The sequence below is a fragment of the Carassius carassius genome, chromosome 10 (genome assembly GCF_963082965.1).
Source record: "Carassius carassius chromosome 10, fCarCar2.1, whole genome shotgun sequence".
Taxonomy (NCBI): Eukaryota; Metazoa; Chordata; class Actinopteri; order Cypriniformes; family Cyprinidae; genus Carassius; species Carassius carassius.
The window spans coordinates 28,905,127-28,920,615 of NC_081764.1; the positions used below are offsets into that span (position 1 = coordinate 28,905,127).

Consider the following 15,489-nt stretch of genomic DNA (forward strand, 5'->3'; position numbering starts at 1 on the left):
CGTTTAAAGTTATTAGTTATTTATGTAATTACAAATATATTTAAATATAATTTTAGCAGAAATGAAAATATATCTTAGTTTACTATTAAAGGGGTCATATGATGCAATTAAAATTTTTCCCCTTCTTTTTGGAATGTTACAAGCTTTTGGTGCATTACGAAGCTCTGTAAAGTTGCAAAAACTAAAGTCTCAAACTCAAAGAGATATTCTTTATCAAAGTTAAGACTCTGCCACGCCCCCCTAAAACGGCTCCTTCAAACACGCCCCCACATCACTACATCACTATGTGGAAATATTTGCGTAATGCCGACCAAATTTTCACGCAAAGAAAGAAGGCATGGTTTCAGTAACCACGTAAGTAAAAAAAAAAAAAATCTGGTTTTTACCCTATTATACATTCAAACAAAAATATATTTTCATTTAAATTGCAATTAACACACTGTACTTCAATATATTATGTTCGTTATAAGTACTCTCAAGTGTGCTAAAGTGTACTTCTTTTTAAACATTAGAGATGTTAACATGAGATCAATGTGATAAAACTGCTTACTGAACTTGTCTATTCAACATTACATCCATTTTTTCCTGTCATGTCGATGTAAAGCTGGTATATGTAACTGTAGCATGACGTGCAATGATGCAGGGATTAAATAACTATGAGGAAAATCCATCCACAGGAATTGGTTGGTAAAACTTAATTACGCATTCATCTACCTAAAATTGCAGTCCCACAGCTAAAATAAATTATTAATTACTACGTATACTACTTTCCATTGTAAATCTTTTACTGCATTTTTGTTTATCTTTATGAACTGAGTTCCAAGTCTGAATGATTTTTTGTAGTAATCAACAGCAGTGTCAAACCTCAGTACAACTTGAGCCTGCAACCTTTCTTTACATTTAGTTTTAAATAGACATGAACTCATGCTACAGGCTAAAGCTAGCTGACAGTTAATCACTGCCCTGCTACTGCTAAATATACCCTACAAACATAGTAACTATAGCGCTAAAAGTGTAGAAAGGCATTAGATGCTGTCATCTCACTCTTTTATAGTTATCCCTGTGCTATGTGTAGCGTTCAGGCTAAAAGCAGCTCCTTGTGACTGTTTCTGGCTGCCTTTAGTGTTTAAAAAAAGAAAAGAAAACAGAACTGTCGGTCAAGGCCTGGGGACAATAACTCAGATATTTAGACGTTTGGATGTTCACGCACTGTCACAGGATGTTCGGTATGTGTTTTTGTGTCATCTCATGTGTGCATAGTAATCATACCATGTCTTCACTATATGTAGATTAACCTGCAACCTTGCTCAGACTCCGAACCCTGTCACCCTCCATCATTCATCTCCTGTGTGTGCATAAAAAAATTTGTTTGGAAAATAGTTTGTGTTAGAAAGAAAGATGGCTATGTATCTGTTTGTGTGTGTATGTGTGTGTGTGTGTGTGTGTGTGAGTAAGTGAGTGAGTGAGTGAGAGAGAGAGAGAGAGAGAGAGAGAGAGAGAGAGAGAGAGAGAGAGAGAGAGAGAGCTGCCCTGCTGCCTTGTTTTTCTAGCTGTGGGTCAGTGACTCATATTTAAATATGTCCACTTATCACAGAGACAGGAGAGTAATGGGAGACTCTCAGTGGTGCTTACAAAAACAGGAAATCCCCTTTACACACACAAACACACGAAGGTGACCAGATTTCTGAAATGAAAACCAAGGACATATCTGGTTTAGCAGTTCAGCATATTGAATTTTTATGTTTTACAATGATGAGCTAGGACCCTGTCATAGTACTAAAAATTACATTTAGTCATCAGCATACACTAAAGACTGTTATAGACTGTTTATAGGAACTTACTACAAGTTTTATTTTAGTGTTATTCATATACTATTACAGTTTTTAAAAACAAGTTCTACTTTTATATTTTCAATGTCATTTTTTTTTTTCTTACATTTTTACTATTTTTGTTGTTTTTACTTTTTAGTATTTTATTAGATTTTATTTATTTCTTCAACTTAGTTCTTAACAACTTGTTTTAGTTGCCTAGGCAACATTCTTGATTTTAGTTTAGTTTAAGTTTTCATATTATATTTTTTATATATATCTTTTTAACTTTATTTAAATTAACAAAAATGTTTTTAATAGTTTTAGTTAATTATAATTACCCTGTATGCGACATCTTCATTATTCTCTAACTTTGGTTCATTAACTTCTGTTTTCTTATGTTTAATAAGCTCATTATTAATATTATGTAATATACATAATATTTCACTTTATAGGCCACACATAAATGGGAACATCTAAAACACACAAGTTACAGTAATACCATGCTGTTGCCATTTTGGACAGATGTATTATCAGTTTTTTTTTAACACTACCATGATGGTAGTACCATGGTATTCTCTGAAATAGTTTGAAATTCAATGGTATGTGAATTTGGTATTATTTAATACCAATATGTATCCAAGTATTGTACCATGGTATGGCCATCTGATACCATGTCACATTACTTTTTATAAGGACAAAAGAAAGATTTTTTTAATTGGCATTAAGTTTTAATTGGCATTTACTGACAACATGAGAAACCCATTAGAATTCATTTACAGAAGTTAGCCTTTAATTTACTTGCAGTATAACTGAAAAAGTGAAACCACACCTTTCAGTGTGTGTAAATGAAACCACCTGTTCTGTTGGACAGGGTGAACTTTGACCTCCTGGCTCAGTATTCCACAGACTCTGTGTGTGCGTCTTATGCCAGATGGGCTGAATAGTGAAATATGACTCCACAGGACACAATCAATGTGTGTGTGTCTGCGTGTGCACTAGCATGTGTGGAATAATGTTGATTTTCCCTTCCTGATGTTCTGAACTTTCTTTCACAGCTGCATGAGCAAGGGCGTAACTTTGGGTCTACCATTGGGGGGGTTAAACTCGCGGCATATTTATTTATTTATTAATTTATTGTATTATTTTCTTGTGTAAAAGGTAACATGCTAATTTGCATAATTTAATTATGCAATCCCCCCCAAAACGGGTGACTGTATTGGAGCAAACAGCAGTTACAATTCAGTGACATTGGTTCTACACAGTCCCTGGCACCCTCTGGCTTTACCTCATAGGACACTGGCAAACGAACATCTAGCTAGCCAACTCCAGTCAACAAAACAAATCATCAGCTAACTCAGTGTTTCTCAAACTTTTCTGCCATTCCCCACTTCAGAGGTAGGAAAGGGTTCCGAGCCTCACCTGTCCCCAATCACCCCAACAAAATGTTAATAAACTAGGCTTTAAGTTTAACTGTTAAAATGTATTTTATTAACATCACATTTTAAAAACTTAACATCAAATAACAGCATTAAAAAATTTCAAATAAAGAAAATGAAAGTGCAATTATATTATCACTTTGCATGAAATAAGACTCAAAATTAGATAAAAAAATAATAATAATTGTGTTTGCATTTAGCTTCTGATAACATCAATACAAGTGTGGACTAACATTAACCTAGTTGTGCTTTGATTCATTTTGACACTTTGCAAAATCCATGCAAAAAGAACAACAAAAAACAAACAAACAAACAAAAATAAAAATAATCTCAAATTGAACCAGAGGTGGTAAATTCCTAATAATGTACGTATTTTTTTAGGGATTTAAATAAGATAGATACCTAAAATACGTTGCGCATACAGCTCAAGTAATGCGATCGTTATAAAGGTGTTTGAACAACAAAACACATCCACTTGCACATATTTGACAATCGGAATATCAGATATCCTGCTATAGCTAACACATTTGTGAAATTTTGAATAAAAAAGGAAATAAAAGCAGATCATCAGTCATTCAGCACTATTGTGGCTACGGTGTGACAAGCAATGAATGGCGCGTCTCCATGGGAACCATAAAGCGATACTACGATCAATAACGGTAGCCTTGAAATACTTTTAAACTTACGTGTGAAGAGGTTAAGTAACGTCAAGGCTTACATTTAAATGTGTCTTTGTTTTGAGTGTATGGTCAATAAATAACGGAATTTAAAAGATGGGCACAAAACCTGTTTGTCATGTTTCTATTCCCCACACTTTGAGAAACGCTGAGCTAACTTAACAGCTAACTTAAGGGTACCTCCGTTTGGTCAGGATTTTTCGTTTTTCTTTTTTTTTTCTTTTTTCTTTTTTTTTGGCTGGTGTCGACAAACAATAAAAAATCGTTGTCTGGCTGCCTTTCAGTGTCCTTTTCATCTTTCCGTCAGCTTTCTCCAACCATTCATCCCATCGACTGCGCAAAATAGTGAACAAACTTGGTACAGAAAGCGGGTTGGGTAATACCAGAGACTTTGGTAATACCAAATCGGTGCGGTGGGCGGGGGGTACATTACAGATTATTTAAAATATGATACTATCTTTCTTGCTGGCAAATGAAATTAATAAAGAAAATGAACAAAAGTATTCATTCTGAATATTTCATATCTATTTTAATCTGAATGATGTGATGATATTGGGGGGGTTATATTAGCTGGATCTGATTTTTGTGGGGGTCATGACCCCCGTAACCCCCGTGCAAATTACGCGCATGTGCATGAGTACTTTATGGAACATCTGATAGGGGAATATTTGATTTGCAAATTGTTTTGTGAAGCAAAACAGACAGAGAGGGTGCTAGAGGGTGAAAATAGCATATATATATATATATATATATATATATATATATATATATATATATATATATATATATATATATATACCGCAGTTCAAAAGTTTGGGATCAGTTCGTTTTTTAATGTTTTTTGAAGAAGTCTCTTCTGAAATATAATAAATAAAAATAAAATACAGAAAATAAACATTAATATTTTTAAATATTATTGCAATTTAAAATAACAGTTTTTATAATTTATTACAGTCTAAATTGTCCCCTGATCTTTCAGAAATCAATCTGATTTATTATCAATATACTAATCAACGTTATACTTTTACAAAAATATATATATATTTTAAATAAATGCTGTACATTGTTTTGTTTTTTTGTTTTTTTTTTAAATACTGAAAATATCACAGCACAGCTGTTTTCAGCATAGAAAAAAAATCAGCATAATAGAAGGATTTATAAAGGATCATGTGACACTGAAGTCTGGAGTAATGATGCTGAAAATTCAGATTTGCATCACAGGAATAATTAAAACTTATTAAAAAAAAAAGAGTAACAGAAGCAATCAAAACAACAAAAGAGCAACAATATATAAGTGTTCTACAAATCTTGGTTGTAAACCGTTATTTAAAAATTTCGTTTTCAAAAATCTTACTGGGCCAATTTCTGCCAAAAAAAATTTTTTTTTTTATCTCGCAAGTCTGACAAACAAACAAAAAACAGACCTTAAAGATGTAAAGTCAGGATTCTGAGATTTCTTTTATTTTCTTGGAGCTCCGGGTTTAAATCTCACAATTCTTACTTTTCTTCTCTGAATTGCAAGTTTAAATCTCATAATTTTGAGACATAATTACCTTTTTTATTCTATGGCAGAAACAGGCTTCTATATGAACCAAATAGAACTAATGTGAAAGCTGGACACCTTTACATGTTTATTTATTTATTTATTTATTTTATTATTATTTGTCATGATTTTTCAAAAGCATAGCCAATGATGATGATTAGAAATGCTGAGCTCTTTTTACTTCACAGACTATGCAAATTTAACAGCTTTGAACGGTTAAGATAGGCTACTTGCAACAAAAATTAATAAAACATTAAAATAATGTATTTATTCTAACACTACATTCTAATGTTCATATAAATACAGCCCAATGTATTGTTAATATTAAATAATTTTCTTTTTTACAGTGTAACTCTTCATTTAAAATACTAACACTTAAGCACTATAAATGTTATGAATAGCCTATATGTTTGCTTTTGTCGCATGTCTAATGACAGTAATATTCAAAATACATTCATACTGAAAATGTATTTATAAACAAATTTTATAAATACATTTCCTTTTTTTGTATGTAAATATGTTTCATTGTTGGCCGTTTATTTCAGTGTTTTTCAGCCTCCTTCCCCTTTATGTTTCTCTTTCGAGGGAATTGTGCCTCAGGGCTCAGTTCTTGGACCACTTCTCTTCTCTGTCTACATGGCATCATTAGGTTCTGTCATTCAGAAACATGGCTTTTCATACCACTGCTATGCTGATGACACTAAGCTCGACCTCTCATTCCATCCTGATGATCCGACGGTAGCTATTCGCATCTCAGCTTGTCTAAAAGACATTTCTTGCTGGATGTTGGACCATCACCTTCAACTCAACCTTGCCAAGAGAACTGCTTGTGATTCCAGCAAACCCATCATTTCATCACAATTTCACCATCAAGTTAGGCACATCAACCATAACTCCTTCAAAAACAGCTAGAAGCCTTGGAGTTATGATTGATGATCAGCTGACTTTCTCAGACCACATTGCTAAAACTGTCCAATCCTGCAGATTTGCTTTATTCAACATCAAGAAGATCAAGCCCTTTCTTTTGGAACATGCTGCACAACTCCTTGTTCGAGCTCTTGTTCTGTCCAGGCTGAACTATTGCAATGCCCCCTTGGCAGGTCTTCCAGCCAGCTCTATCAAACCTTTACAATTAATCCAGAATGCGGCAGCAAGATTAATTTTTAATGAGCCAAAAAGAATACACGTCACACCTCTGTTTATCAATTTGCACTGGCTTCCAATAGCTGCTCGTATAAAATTCAAGCCATTGATGTTTTCCTACAAAACTACAACTGGCTCTGCACCCATTTACCTAAATGTGTTACTTCAGACTTATGTGCCCTCTAGAAACTAGCGTTCTGCAAGTGAATGTCGCTTGATTGATCCCAACGAAGCACAAAGTCACTTTTACGGACTTTTAAATTAAATGTTCCCTCTTGGTCGAATGGCCTGCCCAACTCAATTCGAGCAGCTGAGTCCTTAGCCATCTTCAAGAATCGGCTTAAAACCCATCTCTTCCATCTTTATTTGACCCTCTAACTTTAACACTCACTATTCTAATTCTATTCTTAAAAAAAATCTAACTACCTTTCTAATCTTTTTGTATTCTATTTTCTTTTCATTTATTATGCAGTTGTGTATGAGTGTGTGTTTGTGTAAAGACCTCTAACACTAGCTTGCTCTATTCTTTTTTTATTCTATCTGTTTTCTTTTTATTTAATATATTATTTAAAAGCCCATGCTATGTCTACTGTGTTAACCTAACTGAGACTTGTTATAGCACTAATATATCATTGCTCTTTTTATTGTTTTTGATTGCTTCCACTATCCTTGTTTGTAAGTCTCTTTGGATAAAAGCATCTGCTAAATGAATAAATGTAAATGTAATGTAATAAATGAATTACTTTTGACTTGTTGACAGCTTTCAAGCTTCAGGTGAACTCTAGCTTATATTACACAAAACTAAGTCTTGTTGATATACTGGTAATGATAAATAGACAAAAAAAAGCATGTACGTGTGGTTAATGTAATACAGTCTCTATTTCCAAACTTTTGTTCGAAGTCTCGTGGAACTGCCGAATGCAAATGAAACAGACTAGAAAGCGTTCTATAACCACACCTGCCTCTCTCTCTCTCTCTCTCTCTCTCTCTCTCTCTCCCTCTCTTTCCTTTTTTTCTCTCTCTCTAGGAAATGAATAGTTCATTTTCATCAAGTGGGAGAGTTGCAGAGAAATATAGCGGTGTAGGAGAAAAAATGTCAAATCAGGACTCAAACTTTGGTGGATGTGAGTATCTTTTGGCTTATAATAGTTATAATACAGTAACAGTTTCGATTCATTTGAAAACACCGTAAGTTTGTTATTCACCGTAAAGATGTTTATGTTGGGCTATTTAAAGACTGATTCAGGAAATTTGAAACTGTACTGTTTGCAATCTCTTCATTTTTTCATTTGATTTACACGTTTGTGGAAATTCAGTGTGTGTGTGTGTGTGTGTGTGTGTATATATAAAGGTGACATGATTAAAGACTCCACACATTGCTGTCTAGCATGATGACAACTGTGATGACAGACTTCAGCTTTAGTGTTCGTGCATGTGTGTGTATATGTGTATGTACATGAGATTTCTGCTGCAAACTTGTTCTTAAGGCAATGCACTTGTTTCTGTCTTTTTGAGGTTAATCAGATATAGTCTTAAAAGTACCCCTATTAGACCCAAACCTGACTTTACAATGCTTTAACACGTTTTTAAATATATGCAGTGACAAACGTATGCTAGTGGGAGGCCTGTGTAATTTAATAGGTGTGTTTTGACAGGTGAGTTGATTTGTGTATGGTCAGTGTCTGTGTGTGTCTGTCTTTGGTTATCCCCCTTTCATTCTTTAAATCGAGCTATCAGCTCGTCTTTTAAATAGACAACCTTGTATACGACCAGTCCACACACATACACATACATTCACACATGCATATCCTCCTTCAATGGATATGTTGATGTTCATCGCTCAAGTGTGTTGCATTCTCTTGAGTGTTTGTGTCTGACATCATGTGATGCATGGCTTTAATGCCGTCCAGGAGAATTAGAGGACATTTGATATTTGTTATGCTTGTATATTTCCTCCTCTTGTCTCCTCACATTTTTTTTTCTCTGAACCTTTTGTATTTACTTTTTTAAGGGCCAAAGCTAGCTACCTAGATTTTAACATTTTATAAGAGAATATTTTTTACAACAAAAAAAGCATTCAATTTTATCTAAACAATTGTTTATCTAAACAATTATGTTAAAATGAAAGGGACATCATATCAGGGTTATTAGTTTACTAAAACAAAAAATGTAAGCATAAACAAAAATAAATCAATAAAATTAAACTATAAAAAACAATTATAAAAATAAAATTAAAACAAAAATGTGTTGCTTATAATAAATATGGTTAATTTGTCACTTATGATAAGATAAACATGTAAATAAAGTAAAATATATGTAAAAAAAAAAAAAAAAAAAAAAAAAAAAAACATTTCTTATTTTTATTTAGTTTAACTTGACTAAATAACTCAAACTAATAAAAAAAAACTGTCACTTTCAGTGACTGAAGTCCTGACTTATTTCTGACTCTTACGCCAACACAAACAAATGTAAGATCTTTCTGGAAGTGCTTTATATTAATTAGAGCTTTGTAGTAGCTGTCACCTCCTCTTTAAATGGAGAAAGTTCTGTTGAAAATTGTGTTTATCCTTATTTATTCACCCTCATATTGTTCCAGGTTTGTATGTTGTTTTTTCCATGCAACACAAAAGGAAAACATTTTGAAGAATTTTTCCAGACAACCAGTTTCCATGTCTGTTTAGTTACAAAAACATAATAGGCCCACCAAGGTAGACCATATGACTTCTGTGCTACAAGTCTTCTAAAGCTACACCATAGCTTTCTATAAGGAACAGACTGGAATATAATTCATTATTTATATTATTTATTTATAAATCAGTATTTATTGAGATTATCAGTCACGTTTTAGAGCTGTTCCTCACACAAAGCTAATTACTTCAATTACTTCAAAGACTTGGAATATAGCAAACGCAATGTATGGACTACTTTTATGATACATTTATGTATTTTTGTGTGATTTGTGGAGCTGTGGTCACTATGAACTGTCACTGTATGAAAAAGATTTACGTGGTGATTTTACCAAATATTACTCCATGAGGGTAATGACTGAATCTTCTTTTTTGGGCAACTATTCTTTTTATCATTTAAAAGATGCTAACTTTTTTTTTATTTATTAAAGCCAAGGATGAATGACCCTAAAATCTCTCAGACAGAAGGGTGCCTCTCCCCCTCAGTGTCTGTCTGTCTGTCTGTCTGTGACTTCAGGTTAAGGGCATGCTGAGCAGCTTATCTAAAAAAAGGCCTAGCAGACTGGCAGTCTTTTAAAGAGGAGGAGGGTAGTGGTTGGGGCTTCTGAAATACAACCAGCTGTCCCTGCCTTCCATGACTCAAAGGTGAACCGGACAGTAGACTGGAGCTGGTCTCCAAACATACACTTACAATTTTACACAAGGACGCTGGGTGGGATAGGGATCTCCAGGTGGGATCTTGATTGTCCAGGTGACACTATTGAAGAACATAGAGGAAACTTCAGACCTCTGTAGGTGAGTGCGCTTCAATGGAAGTGGTTTCTGATGCAGATGTCTGTTGTACTTAGTATATCACTAAAGAGGAATTTTATTTGGAAAATGCGTGGCTCATAATTTAACCAGTTTGATGAAGAATTAAAGTAATCAGTGCTACTCGTTAACTCATTTTTTAATAATAATCTCATAAAACATTAATTCTGAGCCTTTTTTATGAAAATTATAAAATAGGTTTAGTTTATACATTTGCAGGATTAAACTGCAAAAGGCCAATGGTCTATGCCCACGTGTTCAGGAGTGCTCATTAAGATTGCATGAAGAGGACACATGGCATATTGTTACTTCCTAATGGAGTTAAGCAAAATGAATATTGATGAGTATTATTTATATAAACAGAAAGAGTTCTATTGTTAAACCAAAGACTTTCAGATTTTCCAACACCTGTTGTTTACTTGGCTATTTCAGCCAGACAATAACTCTCAAGTTTTAGGTTTTAGTTATTCAAAACTTATTATGCTTTTCATTTAACAATGACAATGCACTACAGTTGAAGTGAGTAGTAGCAGTTGGTTCCAAGAATTAAAAGTTGTATGAACAATTATTTGGACAATGTGAAGGAAAATGAGATGAGTGAGACATGTGAACTCATCTAATGTGCATTGTGGTTGCTGTGTGGCAGTGACTGTCATATATGTTGGTTCAGTCCATGAGTGTCTTAGAATAGAGTCCCAAAGACCGGGCTTTCTGCATTTAGCCTGTAAGCTACTGCTGCATTCCATAGACTACAGTCTAGAATATTACAGGCCTGCTGACATAATGCTTACACAGATTAATCACACATTTAGCAGATGTCTAATACTGCTAATACTGACAAAGTGAACCAAAACCAGAGAAGTAATTTATCAAAATAACAAATAAATGAAATAAAACAATCAATATACACTACTTCCTATTTCTGTTAGTCATTAGTGACATGAAAAGTCAGAACTGTGGCAGATAATGTTATTAGAGAAGCAGAAACCTGAATGATAGGCAAGTGACTGGTTTAAAGATTGCTATGTTTTTGCATTTTAGCACGTTACTCTTCCTGGGCACCTCATAGTCTTTCTCCCTCTGAAATATGAATCTAACTGCCTTGGTTTAAATAAGTCTTCTTTAATTGCTGTGGTTACTTCACGTCATGGTAATGGACAATAGTCTAGAAAGCCGCCAACCCCTGCGGTTCTAGATACTTGAAGGTTTTCTGGAATATTCATCATCCATCTTGCCTGCTGATGTCTTTCTCTTCTCATCATGACAAACGAGTGTGTGATCCCTCTGTCTCCACATTCCCTTGTCTGTGTGTTTGAAAAGTGTCAGATGCCCTCAGGTATATAGTTTCTGTTCAATAGCTACTAAAGCCTGCTTATTCTGGATGTGAATCATCTCTATCCCTCTGCTGGGCTAGTTTTACACTGGCATGCCCTGAATAACTGCTCTGCTAAAATTAACGGTTCAGGGAACATATCTTGGTCACATGGTGATATGGTCATGCTTTACTGATGCAAGAAAAGCAATGTGGGTGTATGACACAGTACAAAGATCTGGCTTGGAATCATTAGCGAATAGCATTGCAGTACATCCTCCATAGGCTCTTATCTTTATAAGTGATGGGCCGAATTCAAATGTTTAATCAATGAAGAATTTTAAATGTGCAATTATTCAAAAAGCTACTGTAGCATGCATCTGACAATAATGTTTTGCTTTTTTATTTGGAATCATACAGTTTTATGTTATATTGCAAGAAAAACTTCAGTTGTTAGATTTAAATAAATATATTAAATTATTTTTTTATTCCTTAGTCAAAACAAGCTTCCATAGTATTACCTAGATAATTATTATAGTATTAATCATAGTAAAATAATTACATTGTCATTATAAAATAACTTTTTACATCAGCCACTTAATTTCTGGCTAATACTGATAAGCCAATAATTATTTTCAAGTCATGGCTAATAATCCACCAGTGACCAATAAGAGAATTATATACCATGATGTTAAAAAAATGCTTAATGTAAAGATTTTAAGTTTAAATTTTTGCTAATAATTATATGTAACAGTGTTATTAAATTCTTGGTGTTATAAAAAGTGCTTTAAATGTAAATATATCATTATAAATAATACATTTTATTATTGATAATACATTAAAAAAGAAACTCTTATATTGTTACTGACAGATATGGCGAAATTATATTTTGCATCCTCATAACGCCCATGTAATGTATGTAAATTACCTTATATGCGTGCAACCCTTACCAGAGCTGGTAGTGGTGTTGGCTTGGGTGATCCAACTTTGAAAATCGTGATTGATGAAAACGACGTGCATGCTTTATGACATCATTTCTCATCTTGTCTTTAGAGTCATCTATAGACTGGGAGACAGAGAGAGAGTCAGCATTAGCTGTCACAATATATCCCTGTTGTCAGTTTGACTTTGTCTGGCTAAATTTACTCTTGAAAATATGACAGATGATGTGATCTCTAATCTAACATTAATTTCCCATGAACCAATAAAGAGACCTGAGTCAGGTTGAAGAAATGCATTTATTTATGGAACAGTTTCAGGTTTAATGATGCACACCCTGCAATCTGACTATGTCTCTGTGTGTATTTCAGCTGCGGGCAGTGCAGGTGTTTCATCGTCTAAAGAGAGACCAGCCGACGGTGAGGTTGAGACTGTGCCTCTCAAGCAGAGACTGGCCTTATACCAAGCTGCCACTACCAAGGAAGAGAGAAGCCCATCTGTGGTATTTACCAGCATGAACATGCATGAACATACGCTTGCCCACACTATCATATTACCTGTAGTGAAGGAAAAAGAGGAACATATTTCTTCCTTCTTGTCTAAGGCCTTCCACCTCCTATTTAATATTTGCTAAATTAAAAAATTCCTTTCAGCCCATATAAGCATGCAGTACTTAATGACTGCGTACTGCATAATAGATGCTTAAATTACACATTAAATCGATTTGCACTTTAATGATCCCATGTGGACATTTTGGGTACATTAAATAATTTGAGATGGCAGTTACTGGATGAGGATTACACAGTGTTCTAAACAATTTGTGCTTGTATCCCAACCAGCTACAACACATTTTGTCGGTTGCTTAGTTTTTATAGAGCTTTTTCATTTTTAATGATATACATTGATATAAGTTTTAGAAATGTTATTGTGTGTTGTTGTCATTTTCATTATATTTTTTGTTGTTTTGTAATGTTTGTATACTTTTTATTAAGTTTTACTTTTATTTAACTTTTAGCAATTTTAGTACGTCAATTTAAATGAACAAAAATTTAAAATATTGCCTTGGCAACTGAAATAAGTTTAAGTTGTTTTATATTTCTGGTTATAGTAATGATAATCATCCTTCAGTAACGCCAATTTGTAGACTGGATAGTTCTCTGACTTGCATATTTTTTTATTTTCTATTGGGCAATTTAGAATATTAATACTAAAGGATTAACAATAACGAATACTGATATGACTTATGAAAAGATACTGCGTATTTGGTTCTGAGTAAAAGAGCAAATCAAAAACTTTGTTTGGTTTTTTAAACCGTGTAGCGCCCCCTAGAGGAGAATCATATGTCTCATGTATACCGTATGTATATTATTTATGAATGTGCATTACCATTTTATTTTGTGTTTTAAGGTCATGGACAGTTCTGAGCCATGCTCTCTGCCAGGGGGACTGGCCAGTGTCAAGAAACAGTTTGAAAGCCAAGAGTTTAGTTCCTCTTCTGCATCCCAAAGCACTGTTACACAATACCACCAACAGCAGAGACAGGTACTGCAGATGAATACAAAAGGGACCCACAACACTAACTCAATTCCACAAAAACTTAATACAGTACAGTTTGCAATGCTGCTGAATCCACTATTTGTTAATGCAATAAACATGACAAATTTTCATATCACAAGGCACTGAGTAGCGCTACGCTTTGGATTATATCATACTAACAGCATTGAGTTGCATATTGTGTATGTTCGTCTAACAACAGGTGTTCTCTGTCTTGATAGCAGGTATTGAGTTCATCAGAGGTGACGGTACAAAGCAGTGTTAAAGAAAGCAGTACCTCAAATGCTCAGGTATACCCACATAAAATGTGCGATGCCCAGTAAAAAAATCTGTTGTAATTTACTCAATAAAGTTTACTAAAAACCTATATTTTGTTGGAAGACATTCTTTTTTATAAAGTGTTATTTCATGTTAGGTTTTCCTGGACCAGAATGTTCATCAGAGTGTGGCCTCAAGTTTTGGGGATCATTATGATGAGAAAGGTACTGGTCAAAAGCAGCTTTCTTTTTTTTTTAATAACAAATTACCTCATAATTTATTTCTTTTGTTCTCACTTTCATTCCATATTTTTACCTGTTAAAGTGCTGGTAATTGGAGAACAGAATTTGCCAAAAATTTCTACTCAAGCCCTGAAACAGCAGCATGAAAAAAGTATTGAGGAGGCCACTCCACCCAAACATATCAAGGTAAAAATTATGTATACTGATGAAGACATTAATATGTTTTACCTGCAGTTAAAAAAAGGTTCAAATTTAATCAATTCAGTTATAAAAATGAAAAGCAGATTAACAATTTCATTATAGAAAACTGTATGCAAAATATGTGCCAAAATTTAAAATGAAACGATTTAATTTTCATATAATTTTTTTTACTGTGACAATGCATCATGCATGGGAAATTGAAAAATGAAATGCAGTTGGTTATTTGATATTTCATTTTCACTGCAATCTCGAGGCAAGACTGCCAATATTAAAATGAAAAGTTTAACGTGAAAGAAAAAATGCAAATACAGTTTTTACAAAACTTATTAATGCACACTCAATAATAGTGAAAAAGTTCCAATTAAAATGTAATGTTCGGTAAATAACTTTGGGGTGAAAATTGCTAGCAGGGATGTCTATGAAAACCAGGAAATTTGGCAGGAATTTTGTCTTGCCCTAAGATTGCAGTGAAAATTAATTGTCAAATCACCAACTGCATTTTTTTTTTCAATTTGACTCGGAAAATGCATTGTCAAAGAGAAAATTAAACCATTTCATTTTTAATTTTGGCACATATTTTGCGTGCAGTTTTCTATAATTGAATTTTTTATCTGTTTTTCATTTTTATAATTGAATTGATTTATTTAAAATTACCTACCATCCATATCTAGGTGCTCAACTATGAAATTTAATATGAGAAATATATCTCATAATATATATCATAATGTGAAAAATTTAGCTAAAAATTATGTAAAAAGCATGTAAAAAATGCACAAGACATAATGCAAGATATGAAACAAATGTTTAAAACGTCATTTTCAGAATCATGTTAAACAATAAATAATTTGAGATGTGGTAGAAATGACACTTCATTGT

At 33.5% G+C, this 15,489-nt stretch overlaps 1 protein-coding gene across 2 annotated transcripts in view; it reads left to right on the forward strand.

The window, feature by feature from the left end:
* xirp2a (xin actin binding repeat containing 2a) overlaps positions 1–15,489 on the forward strand; it is a 30,427-nt gene that overhangs the window by 4,505 nt on the left and 10,433 nt on the right. Inside the window, exons 2-7 of one of the 2 annotated variants that reach the window (XM_059560774.1) lie at positions 7,638–7,734; positions 12,730–12,860; positions 13,766–13,900; positions 14,134–14,202; positions 14,328–14,394; positions 14,495–14,598. In XM_059560774.1, the coding sequence (XP_059416757.1) occupies positions 7,638–7,734; positions 12,730–12,860; positions 13,766–13,900; positions 14,134–14,202; positions 14,328–14,394; positions 14,495–14,598 (603 nt within the window). Of the gene's footprint in view, positions 1–7,637; positions 7,735–9,892; positions 10,093–12,729; positions 12,861–13,765; positions 13,901–14,133; positions 14,203–14,327; positions 14,395–14,494; positions 14,599–15,489 lie in introns of those variants that run through there. The other variant, XM_059560776.1, reaches the window with a different exon arrangement.